General features: G+C 36.6%; 1 protein-coding gene across 1 annotated transcript; it reads left to right on the top strand.

Annotated features, from left to right (window-relative positions):
- The first annotated feature begins 2083 nt into the window (after window positions 1-2083).
- On the top strand, window positions 2084-15867 carry LOC306861918 (uncharacterized protein). The gene is made up of 3 exons (XM_079404404.1): window positions 2084-2156; window positions 4071-4314; window positions 13900-15867. Exons 2-3 carry the CDS (start codon window positions 4143-4145, stop codon window positions 14841-14843), a joined length of 1116 nt encoding a protein of 371 aa, XP_079260530.1. The 5' UTR covers window positions 2084-2156; window positions 4071-4142; the 3' UTR covers window positions 14844-15867.
- The last annotated feature ends 8146 nt before the right edge of the window (window positions 15868-24013 follow it).

Below are 24013 nucleotides of genomic sequence, written 5' to 3'. Positions count from 1 at the left end.
GCGTGTTTTAAGCATGCCAAAGGCACACTCAATGATGCACCTAGCCTTGGCATGGTGTTTGTTAAAGAGGCCTTCAACACGACCTGGTGGTAAGACACATAGTCAGTGACAATAGGTCAGTTAGGGTCAAGATGAATCGATCATTGGCAATGTTTATTCACTAAAATGCAATGACAACTGTCACTATATTTATCATAATTAAGTAAAGAAACTGTAATGTTAGAACTATGTAGACCTACTTACCAGCCACAGGTTGTCTGTATGGGGTGATTATGGTGACAGGATGTTGCAGACATGGGTAGCCCCCATCTCCAAGAAGGAAGAACCCATTTCGTGGATAAAGGGACTCCTTATACATTGGGCACCTTTGAAGGACCAGAGCATCATGGACGGATCCTGGGTTGCCTACATAAATGTCAAGGAATTTCCCTGTACTGTCACAGATGCCCTGGAGTATAATTGATGGAAACAGCTTTCTGTTGATGTATCACTGTTTCTGTTGTCTGCCAGGTGGTCGAATCCTAATATCCCAATCTTGAAGGCATTGTGCCCTGCCAGAGCCTCTTCCAAGCTCCTCCATCTTCTGTGGCCCAGGGAAGTGAATTATTCGGTGCAGGACTGCCAACATGTCCTCAGTCACATTATGCACAACCCGGCATACTGTGGATGTGGGCATTGCAAATGTTTGTGAGGTGACACGGTAAGATGCTCCACATGCCAGCCAGTACAGTAGAACGAGCACCTCAATCTCGTGACTCAAACCATGATCTTTTATTCTTGGCAGCACCCGAAACAACAGCCCAATCGTTGCCCTGCAGAGTCTCAGCGAAGGCACCGTGTCCTCTTCAGAAAAATAAATTTTCAGAATTGGGACTTGATAGTTTAGCACTGCATAGTTTTGAATGTGGTGTTTTTCCTGGAAATAAATGTGTTTAATGACCACCGTTTAAATATGAAATGTATCTTTGTTTTCAGTTTAAAAAAATAAATCTATGGTTTTATTTTATAATTTCAATGCTTTACTTCTCTCTGTTTTTCACTTGAAAGAGTAACACTTCACAATGGGTATTTTATATTGGGGTTTGTGCATTTATTGAAAGCTAATAATTCATCAGGGGGGTTCAGCTGCCATCTACTGGGCATGTGGCCACTGTACTACTTGTTGTTATTATTATTCCATATTTGTGGGGTCATATCAAACAATTAATTGAATAAATTAGTTATTAAATTACTCAGTAATTTTTTTAAATTATTATTTATGATTGGGCATTGGAAGAAATGCTAAGCACTCGCTATCGACAACATTGCTTACTGAGGCAAGGATGAGGGTCATCAGGGAGCGCCTCCTGGCTTGTCTCTGGTTTATCCTGGCTCTTCTCTGATGGGCGACACGTCTTACATTTTCCGCCTCCTCCTCTGCTTCCAAAAACAGCTTTCTTTCCACATGGAAATGCATTTTAATTCAATTCTGTTTTATTTTCATAGTACAAATAATCTTGTTGGCAAGGCTTTTGCTTATATATATATATATATATATGCAATATATAATTATATTTATAAGCTTGGCTCTCCACGAGAACACAAGTCCGTTCTTTGCATTCTTGGAATTGAGAAACATGGGCATCAGAAATCAATGTTGCCATGACAAAATAACTATTTCTAAAACAACTGAGCCAGTTTCACCAACATGGTGAAGTTGTGGAAAACTTATATATACCTGAGTACAATTCTGGACTCTCGGTTCAGCTTCTCTAAAAAACAAAAACAGGACACATTTTCAAGAGATGCTCGTGTTTTCATTCACCCAATTAACAAAAAATTAAATAAATCATGATAGTGTTTCACTTTCCAAAAGAGGAAAAAAGGTAAATGAATAAAGATGTTCATTAGTCACAAGAGTGAAAGATGTCCCTCAGCCTTTGTATAGAAACACAATTAGTTTTATGTAATTTAAAGGTAAGAAAGCACAAAGTACAGTGTTGTAAATGTATAGTTAAAAAAAATTATATAAAAGTTTCTAGATTTACGATGCTAATAACATTATCATACGCATAATAAACATCAGTGTGTAAACGAGACTTTTATTTTGGTGTGGTGTTGTGACGTCATAAAGCTGCGCCGCGCTCCTGCATCTGTTGTGATTCGGCTGAAGAAAGGTTCGTGGTTTTAAAGTTTTTAAATGGATTTAAACTGTTCTGTCAATTTAAACGTTTTTAAAAGCTACGAATTAAGCTTAAATATAAGTCGAAATACTTTATTTACGGTTATTTCTGTGAATAAAGGTGCCTCCTATATCGTGAATAAACACATGGAGAGAGAAACTGAATCCGAATCATCTGAACACAATTATTCCTGATTCGAACCAGCGCGCGATGACGATAAACCAGAACCCGGTGCAGGAAAACACACTTTAAGTGCACTTCCAGAATGTACTTCAAGTGCTCTGTTTTCGCACACTAATTTTGTACTTCAGTTCATATACTAAAAAAATATTATTTTAATAATCTTAAGAACATCGGAGTATACTAAAATCTGCTTTTAATATGCTTTCTCTGTTAAAAAAAGTATTTAGTTACCACTTACCAACAATATTTAATTCATTTCTAAATATACTCTTCATACATAGAAAGTACACTTATTTATTTAAAATATAATATGTAATACAAAGTGTATTTATAACGTATTGCCTACATATTTGTATAGATTAAATAATTGTAATTCTATTGTAATAATGTTTAAATATGATACACTTAACTATATGCTTATGATTATCTATTACTGTGTCATTAGTAGCACTTTTTTCAAGTACTTTATGCTAAAAGTATACTTTCACATTCTAACATTACACCTATAGTGTGGTCACTTCATGAAGCTGCTGTTTTCCTTCGTTAATAAATTAATTACTTGAATGTTAGAAATAATACATTTGATTAAAACGACTGTAAATGTAATTCATGTAAATATAAACACGCATAGATTACCGTATTACCATATAGATACAACAATGCAGCGCAGGTATGGTATATAATGTACTAACAAACAAAACAGTATCTCTTTCGTCATAAACACTCTTTTTTTGTGTGACATACAATAAAATCCCTTCACACACCACATGAGTTCAAATGGACCTTAAGTAATACATTTCTACCTTTCATGAAAATCCAAATAGAAATTAGCGATAGTATATATATAAAAATCCGCTAAAATTTGATGTAAAGCACACTTTTAAGCGATGCAATTATAAAACACTTCTGGCAGTTTATCTGACTACGCTTAAAATCAATTTAAGTTACTGCTAATTAGTGTATTTATATTAGGTGTACTTAAGTAGCACAGTTGGGAAAATGTACTTATAACTATTTAATTTAAACTTTTACATAGTTATCCTAATTTTTTAAATCAAAGCACACTTTTTAGAAATGCACTAATAAAATCCTCCGTATATTTTTGCGGTAGCACACTTTATTTCAATTTACTTAAAATCAATTTAAATATCAGTGGTATTTAATTAGTATACTTTTGCAATTTTTGCTGAAGTAGAAATATACCTTTAATTGGTGTATTTATAGTGTATACGTTTTAACAAATTAAAGGTTAAGTCGGCAACAACAAAGCTCCAAAAGTATCAAATTTTTTAATTTTTTTTTCTACTTATTTTTTAGTCGATCAACCATGAGATTGATGTGCATGGTTTTGTTTGCATTTTAGTGTATAAGTTTTACCATTTTATTTAGTACAAAAAATAAGGGTGTACTAATGTAAAGGATGTTTTGTTTATGCGCGCTCAACGGATGAACAGTGTGGGAATGCAATTTAAGGGGGATACTTTCAAGGTTGTAATTGGTATAAAATAACATCACTGTCTCTTGGGAAGGTACAGAGAGTCTATTGCATTGACCTTCAAGATAAGGTTGGATACTGTTGTCGCTTGAGAAGTACTAGGTACAGAATTCTGACGCCACATTGATTACGAAACCTTGCAGATATTGACTACTGAACTAGGCAGCTGATTGAGACAGAGATTTAGTTTGCATTTTTTTTTTTCTATCTGTTATTTTCTTCTTAAACAGGACAAAGCCTCCAAACACACAGAAAAACAACTGGTGGATCAACTGAGATCCACGTGACGCACTGTTATAAAGATGCCATTTATTAAAAAGGAGAGTGAAGACATGAAGATTGAAGAAGCATTCAGAGTCAAACAGGAAGATACTGAGGAACAAACAAAGATGACGTTTATTAAAGAGGAGAGTGAAAAGATGAAGATTGAAGAGACATTCAGAGTCAAACATGAAGATACTGAGGAACAAACAGGTTGGTTTTTATTCTCAAAGATGAACTCACTTATTTCATCATTATTAAACTGTGCAACTCAACAGAAATTAAAGATATTGATGAAGAATGTCACGTGAGTGTAGTAATTAACTAACTGAGTTTAAAATATTCTAGTGTTTTTAGGAGACGTCATGCTTGTCAATAGCGCTGTGTAGACCTTTTCCTGAGTAAATGAAGAGCGCCGCCATTACGAATTCTAACTTCCTATTGGATGCTCTTCTGTTTCTGTCTCCATAGGAGCCCATTCAAATAGTGCCCATCTGTTTTAATGTAGCTAACGTCGGCAGCTTTGTGTCATCTACACACTCATTAAACTTTGAGGAGTGAGGCACTGACAAAAGACTGTCATTACAACACTGTAAAATGATGGTGCTTTGGAGCCATGTGCTTTTGAAAAAAACATTTTGATAGATTATCAGCTCAAAATATACGTTAATTTGACTAGAAACACTGGAGACCAGAAATGCAAAGCATCCATCCGGGTGCTCCAAAGCTCATTGTTTAGTCAGGCTTGACTTCATCAGTTAGGAAAAACGTCTATAACGGATGTATTTTTACTTTGTTTTTCCTTTTTTATTATTAATATTCACAATCGTGCTCAGTATATGATTAAATATCTGATACTCCGATTCTGAAATGTGCAAATAAATGTATTTGCAGTGTTGGGGAGTAGCTAGCTACAAGTAGCGACGCTTCTAACATTTTTCAGTAGCGTGACGGTAGCTCCGCTACTTTTAAAACAGTGTATCTTTTCCAGTAGCGGTGTAGCGTGACCGAAAGCTACATTCTGTTTTGCGTTCTGACGAGTCTCCAGCCTGTAATGCATTGAAACAGCGCAGCGTCGTCTTCTGACTACACTGTAAAAAATTTAGAGTAGGATTTACTTGGAAAAAAAGCTTGGAAACAATTTTCACTAAGAAAAGGCTAGTTAATTTACAAAAATTTGGCAAGTAAAAGCCTAAACATAATAATTAGTAGCTTTAAATAGAAATTTTTAAGATAAGTTTACTAGGGAATTCCCAGTAAATTAAAAGTAAAATTTAAGTATTAAATTAAGTAAATTTAACGTGGCCAGTTAGCGTAGGCTACATTTCACTCAGTCACGGTTTCTAAAGTTTACTCAAACAATGTAGCACTGGGAAAAACCATGCTATTAAAGCATGTGATTAACTTATAAACATGCAAGTAAGCCAGTGGACAGCTTGTTATCCTTTTAAGAGAACATGTCCACTCAATATATTTATTACCCAACTGAACACAGAGACCACAATACTTGGTACACCATGATGGTAACAATCAGTCAATATTGTTTGAGTATGAATGGGTCATCTTAAGTAGAAAATGAACTCCAGATGTCACAAAACATAAGTTACTAAACCTAACAACAAAAGCAACCATAAAACAGTGTAAGTACAAAAATTTTACCTTAATTATTCATGCCCCAGTGCATGATGGGAAAAACAGGATCATAACTTTGATATTGATTAGAGAATCCTTGTAAACATAAACAATTCCAAGTAAAATATACTTGTAAGTCTGGAAAAGCATGGAATTTTTAAATGGAAAATGTGTAGGAACCCTGAAAAAAATCTTACTTATTACTTCATTATACTTGACTTATAACTTCAATATAATTCATTAACAATTATTCAGTTTTTTCTCATTTAAAATTCAATGTAGCTAGCTACTTTTTGATAGTAACTTGTAGTGTAGCTAGCTACTTTTTCAGAATGGTAGCTTGAATGTAGCTTCACTACTTTAATTTACGAGTAGCTTCCAGCTGGTCAAGCTACAGTTTCAGAGTTGCTTCCCCAACACTGTGTATTTTGGTAGTTTGAACACTTTTTTTAAAACCATTTTAGTTGATCTATGATGGTTGACGGGCACCGCCATGTTAATTCGTGCTGAAATCAAGCTGTGGGATTTACAAAACTTAAATATATCCTCCCCTCCCGAAAGACATTAAAGTACGTTTCTGGTGAACTGGGAGAAGAGCAGTGTAAACTTTATAGTTACCTAAACAGTGTGGATGTGATATCAGTAAAACATACCATCAGATTTATTTGTAAGGATCATTATTGCCGCTTCCATAGACATCGTTGTGTATTTTTACAAACTATAAATGTGTTGTTTTGCTAGTACTAGTGTATTTAAATGTCTGGAACCTAAAATAAGTAATAATAATAATACATTTTAAGGCGCCTTTCAAACCACTCAAGGTCACCGAACATCAGGAACAATAAAATAACAATAAATAGCAATAAAAAAGAGAAGCAGCAGTTACAAAATAACCACAGTAAAATAACAATAGGCTAGAAGAGATAGAGAGGAGGAGAAAAAACAAAATACCCTAGATGAGTGTAGACCGTCATCATGTAGGATAGGCTATTCTGAATAAGTGAGTTTTAAGTTTAACTTTAAATTGGGATATAGTCTAAATTACGTATGTTAGCTGGGAGTGAGGAGCAGCACGGCTGAAGGCTCTATGACCCATGGTGGTTAAATGAGCCGTGGGTGTATGGAGAAGACCCAGTGAAGAAGAACAAAGGGTTCTAGAAGAAGTGTAGGGCTGAATGAGATCTGAGAGATAACGTGGAGTGAGTTTATAGAGAGTTTTATACGTGAGAAGAATTTTGAATTCAATGCGAGATTTGATAGGAAGCCAATGAAGTTGTTGAAGAGAGAGCAATGTGTTGTAAAGATGAAGTCCGGGTTATGATACGAGCTGCAGAATTCTGAATCACCTGAAGTTTATTGAGAAGCTTGTGTGTTAAACTAAATAAAAGGGAATTACAGTAATCCATGCGAGAGGTTACGAGTGAGTGAACAAGAATGGCAATACTGTGTGGGGTGAGAGATGAATGAAGGCGAACTATATTACAAGGGTGAAAGTAACAAGACCGGACTGTACTATTAATGTGAGCTTCAAATGAAAGGGATGCTGTCAAAGATGACCCCCAAGTTCCTAACCTGGTGAGGAGGAGAAACGGAGGAACCATCAATGGATAAGGAAAAACTACAAGACCTAGACAGACTAGAGTGATTACCTGTAAGAAGTACTTCAGTCTTACTGGCATTAAGTTTAAGAAAATTAGCAGAGAACCAACTTGTTATTTCGTGGAGACAGTTGGTATGACAGACACGTGGAAGAATAGAGTCAGGCTTAGTCGATACATAGAGCTGCATATCATCAGCATAACAGTGAAATTTAACACCAAATTTAGAAAAGATATTACCAAGTGGGAGGAGATAGATTAGGAACAATAGAGGACCTAGGACAGAGCCTTGAGGAACGCCACAGCTAACAGGAAAGGGTTGGGAATGAAAACCTTTTAGTTGTATGTACTGTGTACGGTTAGAAAGATAAGTAGTTAACCAGGCGAGAGGAATACCAGAAATACCAATAGCAGATAAACAATTCAACAAAATGTTGTGTGAGATGGTGTCAAAAGCTGCGCTCAGATCAAGCAAAACGAGAATAGATAAAAATCCACCATCAGCAGCCATTAACAGATCGTTAGTTAGTCTCACCAAGGCGCTTTCTGTACTATGCTTGGAACTAAATCCTGACTGAAAACACTCATATAAGTTATTGTTACTGAGGTGATCCTGAACCTGTGCTGCAACTGCTTTTTCAAGGATCTTGGAAATGAAAGGAAGATTTGAAATGGGACGGAAGTTATCAAGATTGTTGGGGTCTGCACCAGGTTTCTTAAGAATTGGGGTTATATCAGCTGTTTTAAAAACTGATGGAACAATTCCGGAACTAAGAGAGGAATGAACAATACGAGTTATGAGAGGAGAAAGAAAAGGAAGACAGGCTTTTACCAGGTGAGTTGGTATTGGGTCAAGCAAACATGTGGAGGAATTAGATTTGTAAATTAAATAAGAAATTTCTAGTTCAGATGGCAGGGTAAAGGAAGAAAAAATAATAAGAGGGGTAGCAGTTGAAACACTCTGTAATGGATTACAATATGGATTAGCCGAAGAGGCTAGATGTTGGTGAATAGCGCTTATTTTGTCACTGAAAAAAGACAAATTTATCGTATTGAGCAGTGCAGTGCAGGAAGGCTGTCAGGTGGTTTCAGGATACGGTTTACAGTGGAGAACAAAGATTTATTATTACTTTCCCCAAACTCAATTAAGTGAGAATAAAACTCATATTTGGCAGCAGAAAGAGTATATTTATAAAAGTGAACATTTTTGTTACACAGCTCTGTGTACCATAAGTCCAGTTCGTTTATAAATGCGTTCCAAACGGCGGCCTTTAGTTTTTAACTGGCGAAGTTCAGGAGTAAACCAAGGCGCAGAGTGAGTGAATGATACAGTCCGAGATTTGAGAGGTGCAAAATTGTCCAGGAGCTGCCGTAATTCAGAATTATAGAAGGAGACCAGATCCTCAGAAGAAGAGAGATAGTCACTATATGAGAGGTTGGAGATTGCACTAGTAAAAGCTGAGGGGTTGATCTTTTTTATATTACGGAATGTCATAGAATGTTGTTGTTTGGACCTGGAAAGTGTAACATTGCCATTGAAAGAAAGCAATTTATGATAGGATATGGGTGTTACAGTTGTTGTACAGTCCAGGGGTGTAACACCCCAACAGCAAACAAGGTCTAGAGTGTGGCCTTTAGAATGGATTGGAAAGTCCACATATTGATGGAGACCAAAACTGTCAAGGCAGGAATTAAAATCTCTTGTGAATGAGTTACTAATACTGTCCACATGAATATTGAAGTCACCCAGTAGAATAATATTAGGTGATAGGGTACACAGTGAGGTTAAAAATGCACAAAATTCATCTAAAAATGTCTTGCAGTCTTGTTATATGGTTGAAAACACTGAATAGTTGTGTAATGACAATATGCCAGCCAAAGCACGAAAGCAGATTTGAATTCAGCAGTTGATCACGTGATTCACTCTGTGACTGTACGCTCCCGGGACCAGCCTAGAATGATCACACCGGTGTGATTGTATGCGTTGAAGTGGTTTGTCGACAGTCATGTTGAGATCACATGACCAGACAAATACTAATGCTGCTTTCTAGTGCAGCTGAGAAGATCCTGCTTTCACATTGGGCATTAGTTATGACTTCATGGATTTAAGTTGTAACAATAATATGGAATTAAACAGTTTTGGAACATTAAACCCAATATTTGCTTCTAAAATAAAACCATTAATTTCTGGCACTTAAAGCTGCAATCTGTAATTTTTGGCGCTCTAGCGGTTAATAAACAGAACTGTATGTGTCTCGTAGAGGAACACTGTAGCCTGAGCTACTTCTCTCTGTTTATGTCTGACGAATCACACAGGTCCTGGGCTACTTCGCAGCGGTTCCACCAGTACCAGTCTAAAATAGTCTAAATAGATGATAACTTATAGGTGTACCGTAATGATTTAGGATGAGCCAAAAGCATGGTTTGGCTTTTGAAATGTCTTTTCCAGTATTTATTTACACAAAATCTGATTGTGAATCTTATTATTAGTCTTCTCCACTAGATGTCACCTTGCGCGATGTTACAACAGAAAGCCTGTCATTCATTCAGTGCTTATCATGGCGGAGACAGTGTTGACAAGAACCAAGAACAAAGCAATATGCGTGATAATGCAATGCTCAGGTAAATTATATAGTAATACTACAAATCTGCGGAAGTATTTGACATCACGCATAAGGCGCCATGATTTCCGCAATGAATGAATGGCAGATGGCGTGACACTGCTTTGTTTACTACACACATTCTAAAGCGCAGACGACGCTCGCAGTGTTTTCAATCTGTCCTCTCACTATATGACGATAAAACACACGAGCAGCTGCTTTGAGAGTCACTTCATTAGCATTTTACCGTTTAATTTGAGAAAACTACCGTCATATCAGTGACATCGTATCATATCACAAACACAGCAGCTGCAAGCCGTCAAAATAAAAGTTTGGTTTAACGTGAAGAACTGTGTCAGAATATATTATTATTTATGTAACAACAATGCTACTACTACTACTTTTTAATTTTAACAGTAAACATTTATTGTGCAGCACTTTGTTTGCCAAAAAATAAAAGGGTTTAATTTTCATTTTATTAGTATAAATTAAATTGAAGTTTTATGCCTTCATCTGATCACCAGAAAAGTTAAGAAAAACATTTTATAGGGCCCTATTATTGTTTAAAAAAGGACCCAATACAAAAAAAAAAAAGAGGGAGAGAGAGAAAGAATAGGTTTAAAATACAGGCCTGTGGCTCTTAATTTCTTTTTATTAATTTACCATTTGTAAACTGATGTTTACTGTCCATTTTTTAGAAATGTCAATAGCATTTGTAGGTATTAAAACTATATTAACTGAATGTAATAAAATTGAGAATCGAATCGAGATCTTGCAAATTAAAATAGTATTGAATCAGGACATCAGAATCGATACCTAGCCCTAATGATGTGCTCTCTTATTATATTAAATTTGTAACTTATGAACACACAAAGTTATGGACTGCAGCTTTAATTATGCAAAAGTATCTAACAAAATCATTTTGTATAAAGTAAGCCATGAAATGTGAGTGATCACCTTTGGCTACTGCATGCTGTCTACATTTGTCCATTTAAAGGTATTTAGTAAAGTAAATAAAACTACTCAATGGCTACATCTACATTAATCTGGATATACTAGAAAACGGCATTTTCGTTTTAAAACGCCCTCCATCCACACTAGCGTGTTCAAGCATTTTTCAAAAATTACTCATCCACACTGAAACATCGGGAAATGTTAAATTCACTTTAGTGGGCATGCGTAAAGCCTCAAACAGCTCACTGAGACGATACAGACAGAACAGACATTAAGTTTTCAACCAATTCTTCTGGTAGGATCATTTTATTTACCTAAATATCTCACCATTCACCTCACTCTCAATCACCATTATATGTCTGATCTAAAATGCAACTGGCCTCGTGTTTTGCCGCAAACAGCAATCGCCATGAAATTTAGTCATCTTTGCAGGACTGTGATATGAAGAGTGTACAAAGTTACATATCTTTGGCAACAGAGTGAAAGTGAATAGCACATAACAGGCACAATACTGGTAAACCGATTTCTATTGGTATATATGCATCACATGACTAAACGTGTCAAATACGTCCGTTTTCACAGTCCAACCTAATTTATCCACTTTCGAAAATCTGTTTTCCTTGACAAAAACGCTGTCTCAGTGTGGACGGAAGGCCAAAACCGAGAGAAAAAGATGCGTTTTTAAATGAAAACGTATTGGTATGGACCAGGCCTAAAATATAGAATAGGAAGTGACTTTCTGGTGACAACTTAATTCTCATTGGTTTGAACTACCATGATGTTTTGTTATCTTCTAAAATATTTGATTTTTTTTTTTTTTTTATAATAAAGCTGTAATCAAGATTTTGTGTGTATATTCCCAAATTACACAAGTACTTTAGTTTTCTTAAGTCGTATATTTTCATATCAAAACAACAGTTTAAATTACATCGTTTATTAGCAACAAAGCACATGAGCGTGAATCACACGATCCTCTTTTAATCTCATACTGTAGGAGGCTGACACACTACAAGATATGACAGCTGTTTGTATCGACTGCACTTAATTACTCTAAATTTCAGGCAACGCGAGGTGAATCTCAAACCCATTCATTGATCAGTGTAGAGAGCTTCATTTGATTTCAAAGAGCGCTCTTTGTCTACTTATGCATGTCTTTATCTGGGACAAGTGGATTTTTGTTGAAGGGGCACATCGACACTTTTACTTGCTCAGTTGGACAAAAGGCCTACTTGAAACTTCAGTAATAAAAAATAACTAAGGAGGCACCAAAACTTTGAGAATGATTCTGATTTTATTACATTCAGTGTAAATGGCGACTGATAATGTATTTTCAGTAACATGGTTGTGCCAGATGAAGCTTGTGCAGCCTTACTGTGCTGGCAAGAGCGTCAAAATTCACTCTGGCCGCCCAGCCAACGACGCTGTAGAAAGATTCTTTGACGCTCTGACGATCGAACACTTGGTCTTGTAATTAAAGGAGCCGCAAAGGAAACAAGCAGGTTGATCTTGTGTAGACTGACCACAAGTAGGGTAGAAGTTAACTTCATGAAATATTTTAATTGTGAAAGAAATTGATAGATGGAAAGAACTTATAGTTACATGTTTGTTAATGAAATAAACCAATAAAAGCCATGTGTGGTGTGTTTTTGTGTTCATGATTAAGTGTTAAGTTAGTCTAATTTCAACATGTAGTTTATAGGAGACGTTTACTAGCCTAGGTCTTTAATTAACATTAATTTGTGCGCAGCCTACATTCCAAACTGTTCTGGCTGAAGTGTAGCCTAAATGCAATTGGTCAAATCTGTGTTGTTTTGAGCAAATTAATTGCATTTCCGCTGAAAAACAAGCATTCTGGTGTGAAAATGCTTGCAAACTGATGTGGTCGGAACCAAAGTTTACATGACCGCGTTCTCTGGAACCCTCTCAAGCAGAGGACTTCTACATTCCGATTGGTTGCCACCCAACCGCATCATAGCTCATTACCATAAAGTTGAACTGACTTCAACTCTCCTCGACGCCCTCACCGTCCAAGACGCGCCGTGCCACTCTCGCCAGAGCTCACTGCCGGCTCACATTGGTGTGAACGCACGGTTACTGTGTGTGAGAGAGAGACTATCATGGAGAAATCAAAATAGCAATCACAAAGAAACTCACAGAAGAAACATACTGTGGTAAAAATGTATTAAGTTGGCGTTTTATATTTATTGCATATAATAAGCAACAACACATAACCAAGAATGATGTCTCCCTAAATATCAGCATGACTGCAAATGTGACACTAATTTTATACAACAGGTAAATTAACAAGCAGTTATCAAAGTCACTTACATTTTAGAGATATTGACCGATGAGAATGGTTCCAAAGAGTCTCTGAACAACATACAACAGTGTTTTGTTACTGATTGATTCAGCATTTTTGTATGAATTCTGTTAGTCAGAGATTCAATGACCCATACATAAAGTAATTTGCTTCATTCTTGAATTAATCAGACATTTGAATGAATCGGTTGAATAAATGATTCAATGACTTCCTTAAGACAGTCACTTGCTGCCACCTACTGGCAGTTTTCATGTGTAAGTATCATTGCATTTTTAAAAACATTTTCAGGTTTGTACATTCAACTAAATATTTTAACATTTCTAAAGCATTTAACTCGTAACATTTATGCAGTAATTTTGCTTGGCTAGGTAAATACTTTTAGTTGTGTAGTGGATTTAGGACAGGGGTGTCCAATCTTGCTTGTGGAGGACCACTGTCCTACAGAGTTTAGCTCTAACCCCAATTAAAGCTAATCAATGTCTTTGGAAAACTTCAAATACTTTTAGCAGATTTGTTGGGGCAAGTTGGAGCTAAACTCTGTAGGACACCGGCCAACAAGAAGCAAGTTTGGACACCCTTGTGTAGGATCTAGCTTATATGGATTACATATCTACATGTTTGGATGTTGATTGCTTTGAGCCATTAAACTTGGGTTAACTTTTTTTTTTTTGTCTTCTTCTTTTTCCCACCTTAGACCTAATGGCACTGAAAGAGGAGAGGGAAGTATTGAATGAAATTGAGAAGAAAGATCAGTATGAGAATCTTCATGATTTCATTACCGGAGAAAAATCTTTTTGTTCCTTACAGTCTGAAAAGACTTCCACACGAAAAAGAGCTCAAAAGAAAGGAACAAGGAAGTATTTTGCTTGCTTTCAGTGTGGAAAGACTTTCAATCAACAAGGAAAACTTAACAGGCACATGAAAATTCACAATAGAGAGAATCCTATCAGATCCCCTCAGTGTGGAAACCTTGATGCCCACAGCCTTTTTATCTGCCAACAGTGTGGAAACAGTTTTAATCATAAAGGAAGCCTTACCAAGCACATGAGAGTTCACACTGGAGAGAGGCCTTACACATGCAATCAGTGTGGAAAGAGTTTCGGTTTTCATGGAAACCTTAAAGTCCACATGAGAGTTCACACTGGAGAGAAGCCTTTCATCTGCCAACAGTGTGGAAAGAGTTTCAGTCAACATGTAAATCTTGAATCTCACATGAGAATTCACACTGGAGAGAAGCCTTTCGCCTGCAAACAGTGTGGAAAGAGTTTCAGTCAACCAGGAAACCTTATTCACCATATGAGAATTCACACTGGAGAGAAGCCTTTTACCTGCAAACAGTGTGGAAAATGTTTCAGTCAACTTGGAACCCTTAATTACCATATGAGAGTTCACACTCAAAATAAACCCTTCTCCTGCCTTAACGTCCACAGGCGAAGTCACACTATGGAGAGACTTTTTACCTGCCAACAGTGTGGAAACAGTTTTGCTCATAAAGGAAGTCTTAACAGGCACATGAGAACTCACACTGGAGAGAAGCCTTACACATGCCTTCAGTGTGGAAAGAGTTTCAGTCAAAAACGATACCTTGAAGTTCACATGAGAATTCACACTAAAGAGAAATGTCAACCGAAAAGTTAACCTTAGGTACCACATGAAGATTTACTCAAGAGGGACTTGTTTAAATGTCATCAGTGTGGAATGAGTTTTACAGACAAGAAAAGCCAAGGAATCATTCAGGGGCATCGGAGAGCAGCCAGTCATGCCATCTGTGGAAAGACTTCCAGAAACACAGCAAATCTCTAGTTTCACATAAGCTGAATGATGGCACCATCTTCCGTAGAGCTGCTTTACAGCTGAATCGCATCTTGCAACATTGACATTGGTACCTAACTTAATTCAGTCAACACTGAACTGATTCTAATTGAATAACTACATTGCTATCTCTTGTAGAACTGATTACAGCTGGATTGATATCATTTCAAACTGTTTAACTTCACAGTGATTGATTGATTGAACTGACTTGAGCTGAATAATGACACTCGTCTTTTAGACCTGCTTTACAGCAGAATCATCATTGCCTCCTGCAGCATTTGGACCAATCAGACAATTATTTGTTATATTTAACAAATAATCCCTAACACCCCTCACCCAACCAACAAGCCAACTATGACTTCCCCCGAAATGCAACTCATGCCTCAAAAAGGCAGAACAGGCCTCTGGTTCCATGGCAACAAAAGACAAATCATCTGATAACTTGGTGTCATTGCTCAAAGGAATTTGGGCAGAGCAACTCTCACTACATTTCCAAGACACATAATGCCCATAAAAAAGGACTGTTCTCTGATTAATTCATAGACAAACATTTCTGAGAATGAACACTCGTATCCTCAGGCCATTGTGTGTATTATTACTGTTCTTGTATATTGTCTACTGTTTTATGCATGCATTATGATATAATCAATAGTTAATGTAACCTCACCTGTACCATATTTGGTTTCTATGAATTATGTTGATGATCTAAGTGAGTGTATATTATGTTGTAATGGAATTCTTTAATACATTCTAGGTAAGCAAATTTTGACAATTGAGAAGGTGACTGTAAGACTGTTTGACTTTGTCTTGTAAGAAAATAAACCATCTTTAAAGTATTATAAGAGACCTCATCACACACAGTGCTCAGATTTTTCTCCTTAGAGACTCTGGATCTCTTAAATTTGTCTCCATTAAAGCTTTAGAAGATCTCAACAACATTAGACACTGTGCTAAGATTTTTCTCCTTCGCTACAGACACTGGATCTCTCATATTTGTCTCTTTTAAAGGGTTATTTCACCCAAAAATTTTAATTCTGTCATTAATTACTCACCCTTATGTCGTTCCAAACCCATATAACATTTGTTCATCTTCGGAACACAAATCAAGATATTTTTGATGGAATCTGAGAGCTCTCTGATCCTCCGTAGACGGCAAAGATATTACCGCGATCAACGCACAGAAACGTAGCAAGAACATTGGTAAAATAGTCCATGTGACATCAGGGGTTCAACTAATTTTATGAAGCTACGAGAATACTTTTTGTGCGTAAAGAAAACAATACTGATTATGTTCAGCGAAAGCGCACGCATGCTGAACATTAACAATGCTGATTACGTTCTGGGGTACTCTCCAAAATGGCGAAAGACGGTAACTCAGGGAGAAGATTTGTTGAATAAATTAATAAATTATTGTTTTCTTTGCACACAAAAAGTATTCTCGTATCTTACTGATGTACAGAACAAGATTGATGAGCTTCACAAAATAGAAAGTGGCTGTAAGAAAATAGCTAAAATCCCCATTTCCACCGTCAGGGTAAAAATTAAGAGGTTTCAGTCAACTAAAGATGTTACAAATCTGCCTGGAAGAGGACTTGCGTCTGCACCGTGAGGAGGAGAGTTTTAATGGCCGAATACTCTCCAAGGATCACAGCTGGAGAATTGCAGAAACTAGTTGAATCTCGGGGTCAGAAATCCCAAAAACTAAAACTCAAACAGCCCCTACATCGCCACATGTTGTTCAAATGGGTTTCAAGACAAAAAAAAAATCCAAATAGAAGACTCTAGCATATTCAGTTATCAGACATGACTAGAACTTCAAATGGCACTGGCTTCTATGGTCAGATGAAAAAAATACAAATAAAAACCTTTCTGGCAGCAAACCCACCAGATAGGTTTAGTACAAACAGGGTTAAAAAGTACCCCATGTCCACAGTTAAATATACTGCTGGATCTTTAATGTTGTGGGGCTATTTTTCTGCCGGATGTCCTGGACGTCTTGTTCAGATACATGGCATCATGGATTCTATCAAATACAAACAGATAAACTCTAAGAAATCTTATAATGGGCAGTGGTTAGATCTTCAATCAAGGCAATAATCCAAAACAAACATCAAAATCAACACAAAAATGCGTCACTGAGCACAAAATGAAGCTTCTGCGATGGCTGTCTCAGTTCCCTGACCTGAACACTGTAGACCAGGGCTATTCAATTGGCGGCCCGTGGGCCACATGCGGCCCGGAAGCAACCTCCAAATGGCCCAGCCCGTGGTCCCGCCAAAAACGCACATCCCTACATAAATTCATACAGTAGTACAGACCACGTAGAACTAGCAACACGCAAACAATGCAGAGCATGCCGGTAGTAGCCTAGATTACTATGAATATGTCTTTCTCAACACTGACACGTAAAATTGCCAATGAAAACCGTCAGTTTGACCCTGCCTGGACTGACAAATACTTGTTTATTTTACCGCCACATCCAAACGCCAAACCGATGTGTTTAATTTGTAATGAGTGCGTTGCAGTACTTAAAGATTACAATGTGCGGAGGCACCACGTTGAGAAACACCAGACTTTCCACACCAATTTTCCAGAAGTGATCTCAAGAGAGGGCAGCAAAAGTGCAGAATTTGATTGCATCTTACAACCGGAGCAGTACTACCATGGTGCGGTCATTCACAGCTTCAGAGCTACCGCAGCATCCCTTCATGTTTCCTGGATATTGGCAAAAAAGAAAAGGCCATTCACAGACTGAAACCGTGAAGGACTGTATGCTGGCCGTCGTGGATGAGGTGATAAATGACGATAAAATTGAAACGAGCGTGGCATCTGCTATAAAAAAAACGTAACCCTGTCAGATACTTCCAACATTCGTAGGGTTGAAATTCTTGCTGCAGATGTGTATAAAACGCTGTTAGGAGACCTGATGAAAGCTGATACTTTTTTGATAAGGGTTTTTTAGTTCTTGTTTCAGGCTTCCCTACTATTTTGCGCTTCACACTCCATTGCAGTAGGTGTAGAATGCACTTTGTAAGTTGGTCTGCATACCGCAGAAGAAGTAGCAGTATGAATGGGACTTTTATTTTGCTCTGGTGGTGTGACGTCATCATCAGCACATGTAGTCAGAGTTACAGAAAAACAATGAAAATGAAAGAAATAAGGAGATATTTATTCAATGTGACAGAAAAAAAAAACACAGTAACACCAGTGACATACATACGAGCTGATATACTGATCTTATCCATAAGGATGGTAACACCAGTGACAATTTCCATACTTTTACAAAAAGTCAAGCCACATGCTGTCAATCATGGTATACTCACTAAATTAATTCGTTTAATCCATTTGTATTATAGTTTTTTCTACAATAAATAGGTCATACCAGTGACTTCAACTAAAAGCTTCATATGAAATCATGAGATAAATGAGAACATTTCTGATAACTGAAAAGATACAGTGGACTTATCATGGGCCTTTCTTCATAGATCTTCAGGAAACAGGAAGGAGTAAGTGAAGTGATGTCATCAGTGAGTGTTTTGTTAAACGGTAACACCAGTGACACAACTCTAGGGGGCCGCTGTTTTCATGATATATTCTATAATATTTATTCAGCATTTAGTTTTTTATGCCATTTATATGATATATTTGATAGTTATGAATACATTATTGTATTTTAAATGGTAGAAAAACTTTCCCGCTGTGCCTTGTTTTGTGGCTCTTGGAATTCTATATAATTGATTAATAAACAAGTATTGCCACATTGATGGCTCGATAAATAATTAATGATAATTGTTCAAATAACACATTGTTTCATTTTAATAGGCTAGGGACAGAAAAAATTGACATTTTCCATAGAATGACCCTGTAATGCTTTATTTATCATTATTTTTCTGAGTAAAGCGCATCCACACGAGTAACAGAACAGGTGCGTCTCATTTTGCTCCATCATGAATCAGTACATCATTCAAGTACTGGAAAGAAATGATGAGAGAAACTGAGTTTTTTTAAAAATGTGAGTCAACTGAATCAAATCATTTGTAAAATGATTCAGTGATTCGAAGCGCTCGAATCAGCTCATGCTGACGACAAACGAGAACAAACACAAACGTGTGTTTTATAATAAATATACAAAATATAGTATTATATATATATATATATAATAATATTTTATTGTCCAATAGCCCGATTCGGACGGTAATTGTTTCTCATATGAACGTCTGTAAAAAATGTATTTACATATCACCTCAGTGATAAAACTCATGGATTCGGATGGTGATTTATTCACAGTGGAGGAGTGAGTTCTGTGATCCTGAGAACATCTGTGTGCTGTAAATAAAATGAATTTTATAGGGTCCGCCACACTGGGCGCCCAAAGACAAGTCCAGTGGTCGAGATGGAGCAGGCTGATTACAAAGGTTGCAGGCCAAGCTCTTCTATCTGTCAAAGCTTGAGGAGCTTTTGCAATGTAAATGCATTTATGGCACCTCGGCTTCATCAAACAGTCTGTGTAAATACATCTAATGCCACTTCAGATGCAGCTTTGATGATACTCCTTTCATTTGAATGGTAACAGCTCTACAGTTTCTTACTATTCTAACTGAATTAATTGAAACAATGTAAAAATTTGATGTGAAAGATTACATTTAATAAGGTTAGTAAAAAATGACCATTTAAAAAACAGTGGGAAATGACGTTAATTGTTATTTCTACCTGTTATCTAGTCACAAAGCAGTTTATTTTGAGAGTTGTTAAAGTGAGAGAACATCTGTAACTTTGTCCAGATTGGGGGAATTGTAATTTTTAATACTTTATGTAAATAAATAAACATTTGCATTAAAAAAAGTGTAGATTTTTGTTCGTATATGCGGTCAACTATAGTTTTTAGAAAGAAAATCTGTATTGGCAGGTCACACTTACAAAAAAAATTGAAAATCGGAACCGGCCAAGAAAATTGCAATCAGTGCATTTCTAGTTTTATTACAGTAACAGGTAACAAAAGAGTTGTGTATTCCATAGTTGTGTTTGATGAGATCTTATATTTGTCTCTTTTCACTGTAGCAAAGGACCTCAAGACGGAAGTCGAACTCGGGTCGCCGTGAGTGTTGACACTAGGGATGCAGCGATTAACCGGTTCCGCGATTAACCGCACTTTAAAACGTCACGGTTAATTAATCGTAAAGGTTCCACAAAACCGAGTGTTTCTGTTGCACAGAGCTGAACTGTTGCAGCTTGTGCAAAATGAAAACAGTCACACTAGTGGTGCACCAGTTTAAAATTACGTGCTTATCAGAGACACGAAGGCTACTACACGCATTAGATTAGTGACAGAGGGACTAAACAGCGAAGCTTTATTTCCACCAGAGAAATGCCTGTCGAAAGTGTGGGACCATTTTGGGTACACCAAGAAGTCATTTAAATATTGCCGTAAAAAAACTAATGCTAAAGAGAGAATACATAAGGGATAATGCACGGCTAGCTGTACATTGAATGATTTTAATGCACGACATGAAGGCAAGAACCACCTGACGCAAAGCTACGGCTCGTTAGCTCAGCATTCTGCCCGCTTCAGATCAGAAAGAGATTAAATAGGAAGAACGAACTCGGAAGGACGCGAGAACACAGAACGCACACTTATGAGAACTGAGATGTAACTTGCTGCGTTCTTGCTTAACTGACCGCATAGTCTCAGCATAAGCAGCGGCCAATGAACAATATTACAAAATGTCATAATTTATTAAAACATTTCATACTATTATATATATATATTACTTAATTGTATTGTTTTATTTTACAGCGTTATATGTTTTATTGTTAAGATTCATTTTAATATGCCAATAAAAATACAGACTTTCTCCGGGTCTTATAACTTTATTAAAATTAACCAAAACAAAACGATAAATGTTTACTTTCAACTTCAAGAGCCGTCAAGTATTTGCGAGAGCGAGTTTAAAGCTTACAGGCTTCCGTACACCGGCCGCCCACAACGTCTTCTGGGATTTCTAACGGCTCGATTCTCTCAAGTCTGCACTCGATGCATCCTCAATTTCAAGAACATATCCGGGCACTTTCATGCATCCTCTGTACTTGCGTTCTTGAGAATTGGAACTGAACTTCGGCGGTTAATGATGACGTAGAACGAGAACACAAGGACGCAAGATCGCTGAAGAACGCATATTGAGAAACCGCCTGTGTCTCTCCAGTAGGCTATTTAATTTATTTAATTAATAAAAGTCACCGGCAGCGTTCTCAAGACATTTGTGTCCTCCTGAATGAATCTCCGATCTCACAAACCAAAACAATAGACATGATTTTCTCAGGCTACATGTAAAATCATATGAATTATTATAAAGATTATTAAAATGAATACGTATGGATGACAGTTGATTACAATAATATTTCACTTTATTTATTTCCATCATTAGTAACAGTTTCCCCTGTGGGATAAATAAAGTTAGTATTAGTTGTATATTAATAATACTTCATTAAATTTATTTACTATTGCTGTTGTAGTATTATTCATAAGTAAAAACCAACAAGATTTTTTTTTCACCATGTTTCCAAATTCTCTACCCCAGGTACAAAAGAAATGTAAAGAATGTACAAACTGAAAACATTAAGTACTTTTGTGATCTATTTCCATTTCTTATTTTCAAAAGAGAAATACTGTCATGGATGTTTACAGAGCAGCGGTCACCTTTTTTTATTCTAATGGGAGAGATGGACTTTTGTTTGTTGTTTGTTTATTATTATTTTGTGCTGTATTGTTGGTTACTGTGTTATTTCTGTTTCAAAAGCCAGTAATAAATAACACTTTAACATCTAAAGAGTGTTCATGTGATTTTATACATTATTAAATGTTAGGAAATTAATAAATGCATAATAATCGTCATAATCGTAAAACCGTGATTATTCATCAGACAATAATCGTACCAGCAAAATCTATAATCGTTGCATCCCTAGTTGACACACTAACCACGAGGCTATTGGTGCTGACATCACTTGTTTGTTCACATATACAGTACAAGCTGAACCGCTCTGATAGTGTTTGTAGGGCTCAAACGAACTAGACTCTTCCTCCTGGTAATTATAGGCTCGGTAACTGCCCAGTGTAAATCTTTTAGCCATCCACACACCGGCTGCAACATTTTGATACGTAGTACAATTACTTGTTCATCTACACATGATACAGTAAATATTTTATTGTATCTTTTCGTGTGACAACACTGAAAAAATGACACTTTGCTACAATGTAGTCACATGAAAAGATATAATAAAATATTTACAAAAATGTGAGGGTGTACTCACTTCTGTGAGATACTGATACCGTTGTCTGTGTGGTCCTGTGTATGTTGGCAACATTTCTAGATCATTACATATTTGCATCGGTGAACATCGGAGTAATGATATGCAGCCCTATTGCATCTCACTTTAGACAAGTGGGCCACAATGTTTAGTGCCTTACAGTATATTGGCATAGAGAGAGTACAAAAACCGTCAAGAGGGGGAGGTTTTGAGAGGAAACGCTTACAATGGGAATGTTTTTGAATTTATAATTTTTAATACTTTTTCACCTTTTGGGTTGAACGAAGAATTCAATATTAAGCCTTTTTTATAGGATTATGTGTATATTTCTTAAAATTTTGAGGTGTGGTTATTGACTTGTTATTAAATGCTTGGAGCGCGGAGGGGAAATAGTTGGCGCCACAAATGTGGCTTTTTGATAATGACTGTCCTACTACAGGATTTAAACAGCTCACTACCAGTTACAAAAGACACTAACAGTCTATCAGGCAATTCTAGTTGCATTTTTTTATCAATTAATTTCTTAAATTATCCTTTGACCCGCCATCTAGTGGCAAATTTATTTTTGGCCCGATGCCAAACTTACTTGCCGACCCCTGGTCTAGAGGATCTTCTGGAGCTGCTTGCTAGCCGAATCTTTGCAGTCAGCTTAGCTCAAGGTGGCCCAGTCCCATGTTTCCTGAAAGAGTGGTGCTAATTTCATTCAACCACTGGGGAAGTTGATGTCCTCAGAAAGGACGACGTTGATAATACTCAAACGTAACTTCACTCTGAATGCTCCCTAATAGTTATCAGTAGTGTATTGCATTGTTGGTTTGCATATTACCACAAACTAATACCATTGTGTTAATTTTGGCATCCTCTTGTCACTAAAGCCACTTTTACACAGAGATTCTGGAAAATACAGGGGTAATGTTCCAGGAATTGTACCGGAATCGTTTGATGTTAGTTAATTCACACGGCCAACGATTTTCTGGAATTTGCGCATGCATTCTCACACAACCTGTATCAAGCGACATGCGGGACAAGCGGGATGTGACGTACAATGTACGAGTCGAAAACGTAACGCCGCCAAAGAACGGGAAGAAGAAAATCGGATATGTTTACATTGCTTTATCAACATGGCAGCTGATCAGCTATTAGAAACGTTATTGTTTATTTACAGTACATTTCATGCTCAAATTACTAATTTCTTTTCCGATTATGACTTTTTATTATTTGGGAAATACATACAATACAGATAATCTTGGAAAAGATCAAAAGATAATCCACATTTTCCTTATGCGTGCAAAATTAAACAATTTCTTCTGCAATTATTGAGTACACCCTAGTGAAAAATAAATATACTTAATTGGATTTCAAACATATTTATTTCATGATAAGTATGCTAAAAATAGATTTTTAAAAAAAATTTAAAACCATGATTAACTATTCTAGATTAAGCCTGGCTTAATTTAAACCCTGTCCGGGAAACCACTCAATTGTGTTTTAATTCATACACATTAATTCTGCATTATGAACTCGCACTCTTTTTTAACATGTTTGTTTTCATCACATTTGTTACTGATCTGTTAAAAATGGTACATTTCTATGCCCTTTTGTGATTTAGACAGCTGTGTGTGAACGGGACTTTTATTTTGATGTGGAGATATGATGTCATAAGGCTGCGACACAGAAAAAGTCCAAGGAACTGA

The sequence above is a fragment of the Barbus barbus genome (assembly GCF_936440315.1).
Source record: "Barbus barbus genome assembly, chromosome: 42".
In the NCBI taxonomy this organism is placed as follows: Eukaryota; Metazoa; Chordata; class Actinopteri; order Cypriniformes; family Cyprinidae; genus Barbus; species Barbus barbus.
This window is presented reverse-complemented; position numbering and strand designations above follow the sequence as displayed.